This window comes from Thermobia domestica, chromosome 6 (assembly GCF_964235325.1).
Source record: "Thermobia domestica chromosome 6, izTheDome1.hap1.1, whole genome shotgun sequence".
NCBI lineage: Eukaryota > Metazoa > Arthropoda > Insecta > Zygentoma > Lepismatidae > Thermobia > Thermobia domestica.
In genome coordinates, this window is record NC_137459.1 from 170381207 (window position 1) to 170398909 (window position 17703).

Genomic DNA, 17703 nt, shown 5'->3' on the forward strand with positions numbered 1-17703 from the left:
ATTGATTTGATATCCTTCGCATCTTTGGGTAGTCTACTGTGAATTTTAGTAGCATTATTTAACAATATTTACATCGTAAGTTGTTAAACATTATCTATTTCAATTTCACTCTTTTTCCTCATAATATAACTATCAACATCTTTCCTCTTTATTAAAAGTAAATTACTGTGTATATTATATGCAAGTACATTATGCACATACATACAAGAATGAATTTTTATTATTAAATCGATTTGATTCCATAAATAAACTCTTATTTAGATAGTACATAGGTAGAGGTTTGTGCGGATATAAAATATGGCATCCGCAGCATCTCTATCCGCACCCGCATCTGTATCCGCAACATCTCTATCCGCATCCGTATCCGCAGATAATGAGGTAGCAAATATATACAACTTACATATTTTATAGGTAATAGTCATGATTTCGAAAATATTTTTAAAAACGTTTTAAATAGCTATTTAAAAGAGCAGTACAAGGACAACTCTCTCGTGTCATTTCTTGTCCTTTTGCTGTCACTGAGTCACAAGCTTCAAACACACTTACTTTGATTTTAGTTATTTTTCAACCGGTTTTAATTTTTTTAATTCCGCAACTTTATCCACTATCCGCACAGAAAATAAATATATATCCGGAGATGCCCATTTTGATGCGGATATCCGCATCCGCGCAGACCTCTATACATAGGATGATCATACATAGTTCTTATGACTTTTTTTTGTAATATTAAGAATGATTGTATTTTTAACTTATTAGTGTGCCTCGAATTATACATAACTATTACTATCCGCCATTTCGAATTTTACACTTTTGGTATCCGATTCATACATAGCGACATCGAATATCTCTATATACTCAATTTCAGATTCATAGCTTGTTTTTTGTAATATGTGTCCGCCATATTGAATCCACTATTTTGATTTGTAAACATTTGATGTCAGATACATATTCAGCTACCTTTTAAACCTATATATACACGACGTGTCAGAACAATTACGTCATAACTTCCTATTTTCTCCATGTTTTATGGTGTTTTGGAGCATGCTTTGTTTGAATCTTGGAATAGTCGCCACGCCCCCCACAGGCTCAATTTAAGCGAGATATTTCACATGCGAGGTGTACTCGATGTGATCTTATCAATGTTATATAACACACACCGATGCCCGTGTACCACTTCACCCACTACCTTTGTTAGTGTAAGGATTCGCTTTAAGAGGAAATGTGAAATTGGTGATATAAACTCTTAATTAAAATAAAGGAGCACGTATTTCAGAGTTTTCGAAAATTTTGCTCCTGAAAGGGGTGAAATCTGTATATGGAAGAATGGAAGTGATTCACTTGTAGATGCCCAGTCCATATTAATACATCTACACGAGCAAGGGCGCCCGGGCCCCAATGAATGAGAGAGGATATTTCTGAAATGTGTATGCTAAGGAAAGTAAAGGTCACTCAAATGTTTTGTCCAGAATAGAGTACACGTGAATTCCTGTTAGGCATAAACTCCTCATTAAGAAAAGCAGACATGTATCCTAGCACTTTTGAAAATTTTTGCTTTAAGAGTTAAGAAACATATTCTTCCTTTCTTCTCTCTCAGTCCGCACTGAAAGAGACATCGTTTATTGTTTGCAATCGCATCACGTCAAGACGACTGAAAACTTTGAAAGAAAATGAAATGAAATTTTGAGTTTTACGTCCCACGATTATGCCGGTTAGGCTAAAGGAGATGGTGATTATGAGTAATGAATGAAATGGTGGAATGAAGAAAGTGGGAGGAAACGGGAGAACTCCGAGAAAACCCACGCACACGGTGTTTGTCCACCACAAAGTTCACTTGGCGGGAGCAAGGTTTGAACCCGAGACCCCTAGCACCAGAGGTGAACGCTCTACCACCGAGCCACCGCGGCCCCCTGAAAACTTGGAAATTAATTTCGGAACACACTTACAAGGGACGTATGCGAATCGTGACAGCTACATATTTATGAAAATTGTGGATCACTAATCATCGTGGTGATAGTCACTTGGTGCGGAAACGCCTTGTTTACCCGCTACGTATAACACATAAAGCACACAGTGACCGGGTGAGCTTGTGCCGGGAAAAAGGCAGAAAATGAAAATGTGTGCAGGTAGCCTGATACCTATGAGAGGGGGACACGTGACCGAGAACACGCCAGTAGTGTCATAAAAGCAGTGTTGCCATCCCAACACAAATTAATAATTTTTTAAATAGAACATATACCGTTTTATGGAATTAAAAAATGGGTATAAAACGCGAAAGAAAACAAACAAACGGTGGGTTACCAGTGTTGTCAAATAAAATAGATACGATTCTCTAAAGTTGAGAAATTATGGGGTTTGTACAGAGAAACAAACAAATGTACTACAACAGCAAGACTGCGGAAGGAACAAATGTACAGTATGAGTCAACCACAGCTTGCACAGCATCCAGTGACTAACGGGTTGACGTTTCATATCGAGTGTGCGCCAAGAGCGAAAAATGTACCAAATTTGTCATATTATCTATGATTTTTCTGTTGTATATATTGATGTATTATGCTAAAATATTTTGTGCCTGTTAATTACTGTTAATCTGAATGTAATATGTTTTGTCTTCATCGTTGTCTCATGTGTTAATGTTCCCTATACTCTTAACTGACATCTATCAAAGGTCATTAATCTTTGCGAATCGATTCTGACGTACTTTCTTGCCATAGGTTTATTACCTTTCGTGCCACAGCTTTTCTGTAATCTTTTCTGGCGCTGAGCCGTCGTTCCTATGGTTTGGAAGGCATGCAAGATTGTATGCAGTGTTGCCCAATTCAGTTTGTTTTACAGCTCTCGGGAACGGGTCGAGATATAGATTTCCCATAAACGCCATTGAAATTGCTGCGTTACAGGAAGACTTCCTATTTACATTTCCGCATTATATCACATGGAACTTCCTTTTTCTACAGCTACTCTAACATGTGCCTTTTTTGGGGAGAGGGATGAATCCTGTATCAAGTCTGTTAGTCACTGGTTGCTGTGTATGCTGTGGTTTACTCACTACTGTACATTTGTTCCTTCCGCAGTCTTGCTGTTGTAGTACATTTGTTTGTCTCTCTGTATGTTCCCATAACTTATCAACTTTAGAACCTCGTATTTTTCTTATTTGACAACACTGATATCCCACCGATTGCATATTTTCTTTCACGTTTTAGGCCAATTGTCTTAGTGCCATAAAATGGTATATGTTCTATTTTAAAAACTAAGTTTGTGTTGGGTGGGAACACTGCTTATGTGACACTATTGCTGTGTTCTTCGTCATGCGTCCCCCTCCCATAGGTATCAGGCTACCTGCACACATTTTTCATTTTCTGCCTTTTATAGGGCATTTTTAGGGTATAACTTGACACAGCTTCACCCGGTCACTGCTTGCTATATATATTATACGTAGCTGGTAAACAAGGCATTTCCGCACCGAGTGACTACCACCACAATCATTAGCGATCCACAATTAGTCAGGGTACAAATTTTCATAAATATCTAGCTGTCACGATTCGCATACGTCCCTTGTTGGTACCTACCTCGAGCTTGGTTTTATTTACCATATTGATTAACCTTTTCCGGACCAACGGCTCAAGGAATGAGCCAGCGGTTTAAACCTCCGTAGCCCACCTCCTAATTAACGTAGAGAGATGGCTTAGGCGTCTACCTCTTTAGAGAGGATGAAACTTTCCAAAGGTGTGCATTTCATTCACATCGGGAGTCCCACAGCGGAAGAGTGCGGGGAAAGTTGAATGTTTTTTATTCCCCTCCCCCTCAGCATTTTGGGGGAAGAAACTCTCCTCCCAAATGAGCTACAAGCATATAAAGGAGTATCAATAAAGAAAAATAAACATACTAACTATTTATATCATATGAATGGTCATTGGGCTTGCGAGGGGTGAATGGGAGGGGTATGGATTTTCCCTTTTTATCAGAGTATATTTTTATAAAATAAAAACATATTACTTGAAAATTGTGGGACGCTGGCAACACTGTTATTTACCGTACGCCGAAAAAATGCCACACGTACGCCAGACATTCGGTAAATCATATTTAAAAAATGAAAGATGAAGATACAATAGCAAGGGAGAAAAAAATCGGAACGTCGCACCTACAAGAATCATCCTGTTGTTGTCTACCCTAAAATTGGAGTGTCCTAGAGGCGGCCCTCATCGCCACAGATACAAAAAAAATACCTCGCTAAAAAGCTTGTGGTGCACAAATTTCAACAATGTAACTTTTTTTGCCTCCCATGTCCATGTGCCTCCTATGTAAAAGAAGAAGTAAAAAACATTCGGGAAAAACACTTTCGAAGTTTGTGGAGCTCTGGCAACACTGTTATTTGTCGTACGTACGGGAAGGGGGAGGACAAAACTTATCTCGTTGGAATTTGTGTACCATAGGCTTCCCAACGAGGTATGGGTGATATCTCTGCGACAATTAGGGGCGTCGCGTCGCTAGGGCTGCTAACGTCACGGAAGACCAAAATATTTCGAAAAATATGTACAGTGATTCTCTTAGGAAACAGGTTCGGATCTTTTTTCTTACTTGTTATTGAACTTTCGTCCTTCATTTTTCTACATTATTTTACCCAATGTCTGGTGTACACGTGAAAATATGTTTTCCTACGTATGAAAAATAACGGTGTTGCCAGCCTCTCACAATTTCCAAAAACAAAAATTTCGCATTATTAAAAAAATCATCTTCTTCTAGGGTTTTGCATGGGTGAGTTAGCTCGTTGGAATTTTGTTCCATAAGCTTTACAACGAGGTATAGTTCATGTCCCTCTGACAATTAGAAGGGGTACTAGGGCCATCAACATAAAGGTCTACGATTTTCTTGAAATCCCTATCAGTCCTGAAAAGGTTAAAGGACGCATCTTAAGGAAATAGGTGGTTCAAAATTAATGCGAAAAGCAGTGCATCTCAAGAGACCCTCAAGTCAAGAGAATGGAACTCGGTGCATATAAACTCATTACAAGTAGGCGGACACGTGATCCAGAATATTGCATATTTCCGGTTTCAAGGAGGGGGAAAGGGCAAATTTCTATATATTTCTTGCCATATTGAAATCAACGTTGTCTGTTGTTGTGATCGTATCAACAAAAACAGCTTAACCGTTTGAAATGAATTGTAGACCATAGTTGGCACTACCTCCAGAATTTCTATCATGTCACACTAATTAAACGGCTAATTCTAAGTGGGTAAGGGGGGTTCAAAATTTATGCAGAAAAAAAATCGTATGTTTTGGGTATTATAATTACACTTTCATTAAAATGTATCCTAACAGGGGAAGGAGGTTAAAACATTTTCCATAAACGTTATTTTACTCGTGCGATGAACGGACATTTCAGAAAACATCTCAACTGCTGACAGTACACAATTCCATTGGTGTCCAGACCAGCTGGCAGCAGTTCTCGATGCACGATGCTGCGAGCAGTCCACCAAACACAGAAGGACCTTCTTCTGGTGCATTGCTGGTTTCAGCTGTTTTGGAACCGGTTCATGGGATGTTAACTAATGATGACGGCGCCGTGGAGCTTCATACAGGACCAACTCCTCCTCATATGTCAACATTCTGTCCAGAAATGGCTCCTTCCTCAGACGAGACAGCTAAGAAACACAGGTGTCTGCTCGCGTTGCCTTCTGGCCCGGAGTCAAATCATATGGGACCCATCGACCCAACTTGTGGTGCTTCCTAAGTTGATGGAAGTGCTGCCGAATGGTTGCTCCATTCACGCTGAATTGTAGTCCCAGTTCCTCACATGTTTGGCCACTGTTCGCCTCAACTGCTGCCTGTAGATCTTCATTTTGTACGCGTGTTGGTCTTCCGGCACGTGGTGCGTCTTCGAGTGTTTAGACACCGTCCTTAACCCACAAACGCCCAAGACCAGTTTAACTCGTTAGCAATTGCCTTGAACAATACTGTGTGACATTGAAAACCTGAGAAGAAAACTGAACGAAATTCGTACAACAAGAGTGCCTGACAACAACGGGTAGTGTGCCTGAAGTGGATCAACGGGGGTTTGGCTAACTGAATGATATAGCCCATGTAACGTAGTGAAAAATAAAGTGGGTCACTGGTGGCACAAGGAGCGTTTGTGGGTTAAACTTGTTAAACCACCGTTGCACTGTCCGCGTATTCACGACACCCTCACCAAAGACCTGGCATATCTTCTGCCCCGCTGCATCGGCGTTTAACCCCAGCTGCACTCGTACAGCTCGTACAGAATACACGCCATTAGGACGCTCTGTGGAGGTCCCATGTTCACTCTTTCCTTACGCAAGTTCACGGTGTAACTGAACTGCCACAACCCGGTAGTATGTTGGAAATACCCACACCAACAATTGACCTTCGCTTTATCTCCATTCGCATTCAACTCAGGGTGTGAGGGTCAACTGAACACAGACCTCCACAAAAAACAACAGAACTTTCTTGGTTACATTTATATATACAGAAAGAAGAAATAAATAAATAAAGACGTATTTAAACATATGACTAATGATGCAATCCAATTGTTTGTTTCATAGTTTCTGATGGGTGTCAGATATTATAGTTTAAAGCTAAAAATTGATCTTTAAAAAAGAACAAAACGTACACATTTTAGACTTTAGACTGTCTATCATTTACTACAACGGCAATATTAAAATCTATCTTGACTTGGACACAACGAATTGCATCTACACAAGTAATATATTTAAAGAAATGACTTAGTGAAATTGTGCTTTATAGTACGCTAGAGTAGATTTTATACAATGGTGAAGAATATTTGATTATCTATTCATCAAAAAAGCAATGACTGCCTATTCTATCTAAGAGCAAAAGTACAGGTGATGAACTACGACAAAACCACAAACGGAATCACACGAATATCTGTCACATGTACACTCATGTCCAAAATTATTGTTGCATGTCTATAAATATGTTGCTGTAGGAATATAATTTTTTTTAACGAATTCGCCGGGTATTTTTTTACTGTTAGTATGTGTATAATCGGCAAAGACATATGTGGCAAAGTTCATGTCAAAAGAGCAGTAAATAAGAATAAAACGAAAATAAAACTTTTTTGTCCATTTAGCAACATTTTGTTTTACTCACTCTAATTTTCGTATTTATATTTCTTTTCTATGGAATTTACCACAAATCTACACTTCCCAACTATACACACAGTATCAGTATTGAAAGTACTCTGCAAAGTCATTATCAAATTATATTCTTAGAAGATAATTATAGATATGCGACAATAATTTTCGACATGAGTGTATCTCCGCGCTCTTCGTAACTAGTATGATTGTTAACGTTCATATTAGTATCATATTTCGTGAAGGAGATAGGGTTCGACTTCAAGTAGAAGCATATACGGTTAGGATTCCATGTTAGCCTGTATTTCGAATTCGCATATAACTTCGATTATAAAATGGGTCGTTAATCTACACACAAGGAACGGCTGTCACATTATTTCCTCTCGTCTCTAAGTAAGAGGGAAATCCTAATAATACGCGATGACGAAAGTACGAAGTCTTGAATTCCAACCCAAGTAATGATTTTGGATGCTATTCTAATGATAGATTCCGTTTTCGTGGTGTCGACGTTTCACATGGACGCAAACCATCATCAAATAAATAAATGATAGTACTGCCTTTACTAATACGTGTACCAGAAGTACATGCAATTAAAATTGTCAGGTAAAGCATTACATTTATGCTGCTTTAAAAACTTAAATATAACAAAGACAAGAAAATAAAACAATAAAGAAAGGTTTCCAGTTTTGAATTTGCGACGAATACATACTCTATTTACGCGTTCACTTCCCCAATTTTTGTGTAATTTTCCTAGTATATATATATATATATATATATATATATATATATATACTATATCAAGGTGACAACTAAAACGATCCATGTAAACTTTCGCTCAGTCTTTGAAATCTAGATATGTGCAGAAAGTTCATCATCAGAAAATTGAAATTTACTTAACTGCAGAATGTAAGATGTCGTATGTGTAAGCATATAAGAAAACTAGCCTTTGGCTAGCTGGGGGCTCCGCCCCAGTCCCCTGAGTTTGCATGGCCTACGGCCTCGCACTTCTTATCTATCGCCCTTTCCATCAACAGTGAATTTCGTGAACTTGCTCTTCATATTTCCTGAATCTGCCCATTCGTGGGCTTCGCCCCCACGCACTGTCTTTGCTGGCCCTACGTCCTCGCATCTCTTCAACCCACAATTCTATCGTTTCTTTTCCTATTTCAATTATCTAAAAGATAAGATTTTGTATCCCAAGAAAACGCGCATTTAAAGGACATGGGAATTTCTTCAACCCCCTTTAGACCCGTAAAAAAATAAGAATTTTCACTTTTGGCAATTTTCCTGTCGGTTAGTCCTGGAATGCTATAATCATGCCAAATTTCATCGTTCTAATCATGCCGGAAGAGCCTAAACATTTTGGGGTGTAGAAGACGTCCCATATAAATAACATGGGAAAGATTTTTCAGTTCCTTATAAAACCACTCTATGTTTGGAAATTTTTATTTCTGATGATTCACTTAGGTAATGCTAACAAAAACGTACAGGCATACCGAATATCAAATTTGTATTCCAATTCTAAGTACCTAAAACATGAGATTATAAGTAAAAAAAAAAGGCCCATTAAAATAGCATGGGGAAATCTTTCATCCCCTCTTTAGACCCCCTAAAAATTAAAAATATTCACTTTTGGCAATTTTCTGTCGGTTAGTCCCGGAAAGCTATAATCATGCCAAATGTAATCATTGTAGCCCTACAGGAAGTGCTCAATAATCTATGTCAGCTCATGTAGTTTTATATATAGTTAGGATAGGATACAGTATATAGGTTCTTTCAAGACATTTAAAAGCTCCAGATAACCAAACAGACAACAGAGCATCATTATACCAAAAGGAAAACTTAATGGTAAGTTTCAAATCAGAAAGAAAATTACTACTTACGAACAGTTTTCAAATTAAGTACTGCAATTCGTACCGCTGCTACTCTTAATTACAAATACAAGAGAAACATACTTCTTGGTTAAGCTTCATAAATACAAATTGTATCTACTTACCAGGACCTGTGTAAGCGACATACCCCGAGTCTTCAAAACTGTCACCCGTACTGGTAGAGCAGCTTCTTTGGTGAGGAATTGGCCGGTAAGGAGATTCTGAACTCACGTTCATTATTCTCACATACGTGCCTGTTTGAAAGAGAACCAAAATAATGTAAAATGCAATAGTGTTAGAGGATATTTCTCACTGGCTAATAATAGATACAAAATATAGTATACGCCTAAACCTGAATAAAAGCGAATACCTATCCTGTAACTTGCATCTCGATTGAGTTCGTATTTAAGCACCTTCAATTATCCATTCATGTTTAATAAAAGTGAAAGATCACATTTTAAATCAAAGGTATAAAGGTAATCAATTAAGTTACTGTCGCTTTTTCATCCACCACCTTCGAACATCGATATGTCACCTAATATGTACCATGAATATCAAAAATAGTCCCCATCAACATCGACGACTTTCTGCCAACGTCCTGCAAGGTCATGGATACCAGCGCGTTAGAACTTCAGCCGTGAAGCGAAGAAAGTATCAAGTGCAGTTTGCACCTCTATTACAGATTTCAACTGGCGTCCTCTAAAGAGATTGTCCAAGGAATGGATCAGGTAATAATCGGACAGTGCAATGTCCGGGAAGTATACTGGATGCAATAATGTTTCCCATCCAGGGCGTAGAATGATGTCCCGGGTTATCCTAACCACGTGGGGCTTAGTGTTGTCCTGTAACAGGAGGACCCCTTTGCGATTCAAAAGTGCTGGATCCAGAGTTTTGAGTTTTTCTTGAACATAGCTCAACTGCTGACAGCACACAGTTGCATTGATGCTCTGACAAGCTGGTAGCAGTTCCCGATGCACGATGACGCGCGCAGTCTACCAAACACACGGGAGGACCTTCTTCTGGTGCAATGCTGGTTTCAACTGTTCTGAAATCGGTTCATGGAACGCTAACCAATGATGACGGCACCGTGAAGCTTCGTACAGGACCCACTTCTCATCATATGTCTAAACCCTGTCCAAAAATTGCTCCTTGCTCAGACGAGAAAGCTAAGAAACACAGGTGTCTGCTCGCGTTGCCTTCTGGCCCGGAGTCAAATCATGTTTGAGTTTTTCCGAATGGTTTCTCGAATCACACTAACTTGTATTCCCAGTTCCTCAGATGTATGGCCACTATTCGTCTCAATTGCTACCTGGAGATCTTCATCCTGTACGCGTGTTGGTCTTCCGGCACGTGGTGCGTCTTCGAGTGTTTAGTCATCGTCCTTCAGTTTGTTAAACCACCGCTGAACTGTCCGCGTATTCACGACACCCTCACCAAAGACTTGTCATATCTTCTGCCCCGCTGCATCGGCGTTTAACCCCAGCTGCACTCGTACAGCATACACGCCATTAGGACGCTCTGTGGAGGTCCCATGTTCACTCTACGCAGGTTCACGGTGTAACTGAACTGCCACAACCCGGTAGTTTGTTGGATATACCCAGACCAACAACTGACCTTCGCCTTATCTCCATTTGCATTCAACTCACGATGTGAGGGCCAATTGAACACAAACGTCCACAACAAAGATTTTAGGAATGATCTGGAAAATGGATCAACATATTGCAAAATTGCCCAAGAATTTTAGGAATGGTCCAAAAAATGTATCAAAGATAACGATTTTGGCCATAATTAATTTTTGGATAAGGGGCCAGAAAATTTTTGAACGACCTCTAAATCGTGTTTTTTTTTTTTTTTTTTTTTACGGAATAAGCACATCATAATGATTTAATTGATGGTTTGGGTTTGGCTACGCTATATGTGATTCTCCAGATATAAGGCCTAAAAGAAAACTTTTTCCTGAAATATATGGGATCTTTTGATCCAGAAAGCGACAGAACTTTGTTTACCTTTATACATTCAACACTAGCTGAAATACCCACTCATTGCACAGGAAGCATAAAGCTTACAAATTTTTATTGAAAGTAAAGAAATGAGTGAAATGAATAAATAAGGAAGAGCAATATCTTTGGCGTTGTCCCTGTCAATTTCAGGACCAGCTGGCACGATCCTTCTTGACTAAACTTGAGCTTAAATTCACCAGGACTGTCACCAATTAGTTTAGCGATTCCGAAAGCTAAGAATTTGACAATCATATCAGTAGATTTTGACTATTTTTATATATCGTTCCCTCACAACCCAAACCATTCTGAAAAATGTAATTGGGCTAAAATGTTATCCGGTATACAACAAATCAGCTTAGCGACCCCGAAAATGTTGAAATCGATACTAATATCTATCATTTTGGATATGTTAGTTTTCACCTCCTTCCAATGACGATGTTTGATAAAGTAAGACTTCAACGGCATCTGGATTGTCACTATTCATTTCAACATTCCCGAAAACTATGGATTTGGCACTAACATGTAAGACCTGTCAATTTTGATTATCATTATTAGTGCTCTCAACACCGACCCGACCCGACTGACCCGAACCGTGATCCGATCTGATTGACCTGACCCGATAACCCGACCCGAGCTGACCCGATTGATCCGACCCGACAACCCGACCCGAGCTGACCGGACCTGACAACCCGACCCGAGCTGACCCGACTGAACCGACCCGACCCGTTTGAGAGCACTATGGTCACGACACTGGGTGAACGCCAAAATGCACTCACATTGGGAATTAAACCCGGACCACGTGTCTTACACGTTAACCACTAGCTAGATCAAGCGGGGGATTTGTATATGCATCTTAATGAATATTTGGCACTTTTGAGGTTTAGTTGTTTCTTTTTATAACTGATACCAATGTCCGACGTGGGAGAATTTTTTTTCTTGCTTTAGTTCTATGTGGCGAAATTTTTCTTCAAGGTCAGTGTTCTCACCTGCTCGGACGGCAGGGAGTCTTCTCGGAAGGCAGTAGCAAGAGTATCTTGGCGGAGACAAAAGGAAATCGTTTAACTACAAATGATAAGGGTTGAGGAAACGGGAGAACAACTGTGATTTTTTCCAACCCTTCAACTTTCATTCCAAAATAGGTTCCTATGATTCCGGGACCCGTGCCACTTTGATTTTTCTTTCTCGGTAATTAAAACGTATTTTACAGTAAATATAGTTGCAAGTAAGAAGATACATAATATGAATTTTGTAATTTAAAATTTAAAAGTACAGTATGATAATTATAAAGTACTAATTCTATTTCATCACTTTCAGCCCAACAAATGAAATTCAAACAATCCGCTCCCTGGGTTTTGGTCATCAATACTGCGTCCTTTGTCTTACAGTCAAGTCTTGGTTCAGCATTTAGTAGTCTCGGTTATCTCTCATGCTATACAACAGCCAAGAATGCTCGCCTCATCGGTACAAATGAAGACCAAGTGGGATTTTGATTATGGTATTTCATACTATACGGAAAGCAAGAAAATACGCTCATCGCTACTTGGTGATCACCAAAACAAGGCCAAGAGCAAGATTACTATGCACTTCGTCTTGCATATCCAATCTTTATCTTGTTCTTGTATCGGTGTCCTTGGGCTTGGCGAAATAAAATTAAATATTCAGTTTAAAGTCCCTCGATTCTGCACTGAGGCTAAGGGATATGGTGACCATGAGAAATGAATGAAATGGTGGAATGAAGAAAGTGGGAGGAAACAGAAGAACCCCGAGAAAACCCACTACACAGCGTTTTTCCACCAAAGCCCACTTAGCACAAGCTGGGATCGAACCATGGACACCATCAGTGGCGGAGCCAATGGAGGACCAAGGGGGCCAGGCCCCCTTGCTCAAATTCTTGGCCCCCCTAGTGCCCCCCTCACACAGATGATGCTATTATAGGTCGACAAACGGTGAGTTGCCAGTGACTACAAGTGAAACTACTTCCAAAACATCTCTCGACAACAAAGTTACGAACTGCAGAATACCGTTGCGTTCCGAATAAAATAGCTCCACACGTTTTAGTTTGTAGTACGGGAAGATCTAATTCACAGAAATCTGTGGGATGCTTGCATTGACCTCGCCACCTGGACATTCATTTTAACTTCTGTCCATTATCTAGTTATCTCCTTTGTTTTTGACAAACAACCAGAAAAATAGAAAATCAGTCGGCATTCTCATTCGCTTCAATGTTGAAAGTCATACTAAAATATGATATGCATACTTACAAAATAGCATGCACTGCAGTAAAACATTACACTTGTGTTGGATGAAAAAAGTCTTCGTACACTAAGTAATTGATTTACATTGATTATGGCGACATAGAACAAATGCATAGCATCCATTAAATAATTTGATATTATTATTATTATTATTATTATTATTATTATTATGAGTTTATCTACCAAACAACTATTTATTGATTAATAAAAATGATTAATCAATTATATTTAGTTACGTATGGTAGAATACTTCAGATTATATTATTTACTGACCGACAGTATCCCACGCTGTCGTATATGTGCATAAGAGGTAAGTTCTAATCTTTTCTTTGTATAAGTTAAGTAAAAGAACCTGTTTTACTTCGAAATGCTTAATTACAATTTTATTTACACAAAGACAATTCTAACATACAAGATGATATTAACGATGCTATTTGCATATACGAGTTACTTGTCACAAAAACTAATTACGCTAGGAAACTAAAACTGTGCTCAAACTGTCTTTCTTAGCTAGCTTTTACAAGTGGTAGCAATTGAAACTCACATGGTAACCTCTCACCCGAAGTCCAAGGTTAATCTCTTTGCACATGGCAAAAAAAAAAGTCTCTGTTGCCTCCGTTTTCACTCTCCCCCTCTGCCAGCCTGAATCCCCATTACCAAATTTTATCAATCTTTAATTTCAAATTAAGTGCTTTATGATTTTTTTGCAATTATAAAGTCTCATTAGTTCCTATCACCGTTGTCCCTTAGGACAAGTTATTATAACAAAGGAAAAACATATTAATGGTTCATCTTGATTACTTTTCAAGGCTTTTTCTTATAATTCACTTAAGCACTATCACTCTTTTTTTTTTTTTTTTTTTTTTTTTTACAAATTATCATATCCATTTATTCCTTTTTTTTTCATAAAATCTGTTTTCAACACAGTATATTATCATGCGGTATTAAAACAAATCTGGAACTTCTGATATTTATTTACCTCCATCATTCCATCCGGAAAATTAGTGTGATCTGTACACGAGGGAATGTTTTCGGGCTGCTAAAATTAAGATTACTGGTGCCATGCTATAACTTTGAGTTTCGCCTTATCTCAAGTAGATGCAGACATGTCAGAAGGTTTGATCGTTGTAGATACACTAGTTCAAACGCTGTCCAAGATGAGGTCTGGTAAATATGACTCTCAACGAACAATATTCGAACAAATTTATCAAGAATGTTTGGAGATGTGCAAAGAAAGTGGTCTCGAATTCCAGAGCCGGAAACAAATAGAATATAGGGGTTCCTCGTGGAAACGAACTAGACATCCACCATCGAAATATCCCAAATTCATTTTGGATGAATCTTTTCCTTCACTGGATGCAGAAAACGAATTTTCTAAAGATAATATATCTATCAAGAGACATTTTTCTCCCTATTATTGATAGACAATCTCTGATATGGAAAACCGCTTTGTATCATGTTGCAAAATCATCAGATCAATCACCACTCTAAGTCCAAAAAGTAAAAACTTTTTTAAACTACAACATTGTCAAGCCTATAACCCAGCATTATGGAGTGATCTGCAAACATTAAAGTGAGAACTCAAAATCCTCCCAAACACAATTAATAGAGCAACCCAAAAGCATATAAAGCATAACAGCAATTTACACATATGGTTGGTACCTTGAACATGATTGTGATTTACTAAGGGTCCAGAAGAAACTAGTTTTAAAAGCATAATTTTAGAAAATAAAGCATAAAGCATAATTTAAAATATATAGCACAATTCCTGGAAAATTCTCTTTAACTGAAAGTATAATATACTGTGTTAATACTTTTTAAAACCAATATTTACAATGCAAAATCATTGAGAACATAACAATGCAACAATGAAAAGCTTATTTTCATTTCTGTAAACTTTTCGGTGTAATCCTTTGATGTGAAGAAAAGAAAAAAGTAAAAGAAGAATTTTTTCCGACAACAATGAATAGTATGCAAGAACTCCATACTATATTGTTACGTTTACTTTTTGAACTTAAGCACTTTCTGTACTTTTTGGTAGCATCTTTTACTTTCCCTTTCTGTATATATGTACCTGTAAGGCGCACACAAATGATAGAAAAAAATTATTCGAGCAAAGCACATCTCTTTACAATGAATTAAGTAGAAAGTTCATTAAATATGAGAGAAACTAGTTGCAAAAAATATAAATAAATAGATCAAGATATTTAGAATATTTAATGTATAGCTAATAAATATTATACATTGTACACGACTAATTTAAAATAATCATTGAAATAAACAATAAAGCATAATTAAAAAAAAACACAATTAAACAAGAAATAAAGCATAATGGGGGTTGCTCTAACAATTAAGTTGTATGAAGACGAGAAGAAAAGCAAAGCTGATTCCTTAACGAATTTCGTTGATCTTTGTGTCTACAAAAATGCATTCCTAGAAACCTACAAGCTAGGTATCATCTCTGTGATTATATCAGTTTCTAGTGCTACATGTGAAAGGTCATTCTCTTCTTTGAAAAGATTAAAGACTTGTATACGCAATTCAATGACTCATGATAGGTGTTACTTTATATTGAGAAGAAAATTGCTAAATCGTTAGATCTTTAACAAGTTGTGGATATGTTTGCTGTTGCCCACACGAATAGAAAGATCCTCTTCAAATAGAGGCATGAACCTATAAGTTATTTTCTTTACCTGTAAAAGTGTGTTTGCTTCCACTTAAGTCAACCAGCTATACATATTTTAAACGCCATGATTAAATAACTATTTACTTATATTAGAAATCAATTGCATTAATGAATCGTAGTTGTTTGAGGTACTAAATTCTTATATTTTCACGGTTCATTCCCGTTGTGCCTACTTCCCGTTCTGCCTACAGACCCTCCAGCACTTTAAAGAAAATATTTTTAATTATCTTATCTCTAGGCAGAACGGTAATTCCCGTTGTGCCTACTCTTTCGAGACGGGGAATTATGTGCAGGGAGGAATTTTTGTAGGGAATATTTCTTTAGTATTTCTAAAAGCTTCTGTAAAAACAACCACCACCTCTACAAGTTTCATCATACATGGAAAATTGGTTGACTCAGTTGCAAGAATGTTAGACATTGTATGTGAAACAAACATTTAAAAAAAAAAAAAAAAAAAAAAAAAAAAGATCTAATATCAAGCAATTTCAGAACAAAATTTTATTTGGGTTTCCAGTAGTTTACCTCCAGCATGCTAAGACTTGCAGTACTAAAAAATGCCACAGTTCACATCCCCAAGACATGTCTGGCCAACTATTAAACAAACAACGCAAGAGGATGCATAAGGCGGCCTTTAAAAAGAGTGTTTGTCTCCATCATATCTCTTTCCTCGAATTGATTGATTCAGTTGCCAGTAACCCGTTTGACATTGTATCTGAAACGAACACGAAACAGACTTACTTCGGGCTAATATCAATTCATTTCACAACCGAATTTTAATCGGTTTTCCAGTAGTTTATCTCCAGCATACTAAGGCTTGCAGTACTAAAAAGTGCCACAATTCACATCCTCAAGACATGTTCGGCCATACATTAAACAAACAATGCAAGAGGATGCATAAGGCGGCCCTTTTGAAAAAAAAGAGCCTTTGTCTTTTACATCACTGCTCCTTCTTTGGCATTACCTTAACAGGTAATTTGTCTTCTAACACGATTCTATACTACATGCAATGTTACATATACTTATATTGTCAATGTAAATACTACATATCGTCAATGTTAATACCATATATCGTTAATATAGCCAATATATTTAAAACATCTCACCATCACTGTTCTAAATGCAAACAGTATGCAACTGCATCTGTGTAAGCCACCAAGTCTATTACATGTGATTCCAGACGTGCCTTCAATGATTTTATTTTTTGTTCAATTCGCTTATATTTCAGCTTTGGTTCCTTCGGCTTTTTTCCTACCTCCAACATCAGCATACAAGCTTCATTCTCACTCTGTTCTTGCTGCTACAGCTGTACAAATGTAAAAATATTTGGATGTTCTCTTGTCAGTTTTCTGTTTAATTTAGAGTGCCAGCCCGAGTATTTCGAACTGACAAATTCTGCCATTCTGTGCTGCTTACTATTCCTATTGATACTTATAAAGTGACAGATTAAAAATTTGAATTGAATTTTATACAGATTACTGTCTCGATCTCAGAACTTTCACTTTTCGAAGCCGTCAGGTGTTCTGAACGCTGATTGGCTACCGGTGAACACAGTAGCCAATCACCTTCAAGAGTACCAAACTGAAACAAAATCTTATAAATCCCTTTCCCTCCCCGATTATCTGACCTTTTGATTTGAGTTGAAACTCTACAAAAACATTCAATTATGATATTTGTATTTTGTATTCCTGCTATTTACATTGACAATATAAATATGAAAATAGAAGTATGTATGATATTATGGCATATAGTATAGAATCACGTATAGAAGACAAATCAGCTGATAAG

General features: G+C 37.7%; 1 protein-coding gene across 8 annotated transcripts in view; it reads right to left on the reverse strand.

The window, feature by feature from the left end:
* Nucleotides 1-17703, reverse strand: part of Pi3K21B (phosphatidylinositol 3-kinase regulatory subunit alpha) — a 730269-nt gene that overhangs the window by 558525 nt on the left and 154041 nt on the right. For all 8 annotated transcript variants that reach the window (XM_081762370.1, XM_081762374.1, XM_081762373.1 and 5 more), the window contains exon 4: nt 9103-9231. In XM_081762370.1, coding sequence (XP_081618496.1) covers nt 9103-9231 — 129 coding nt within the window. The remainder of the gene's footprint in view (nt 1-9102; nt 9232-17703) is intronic.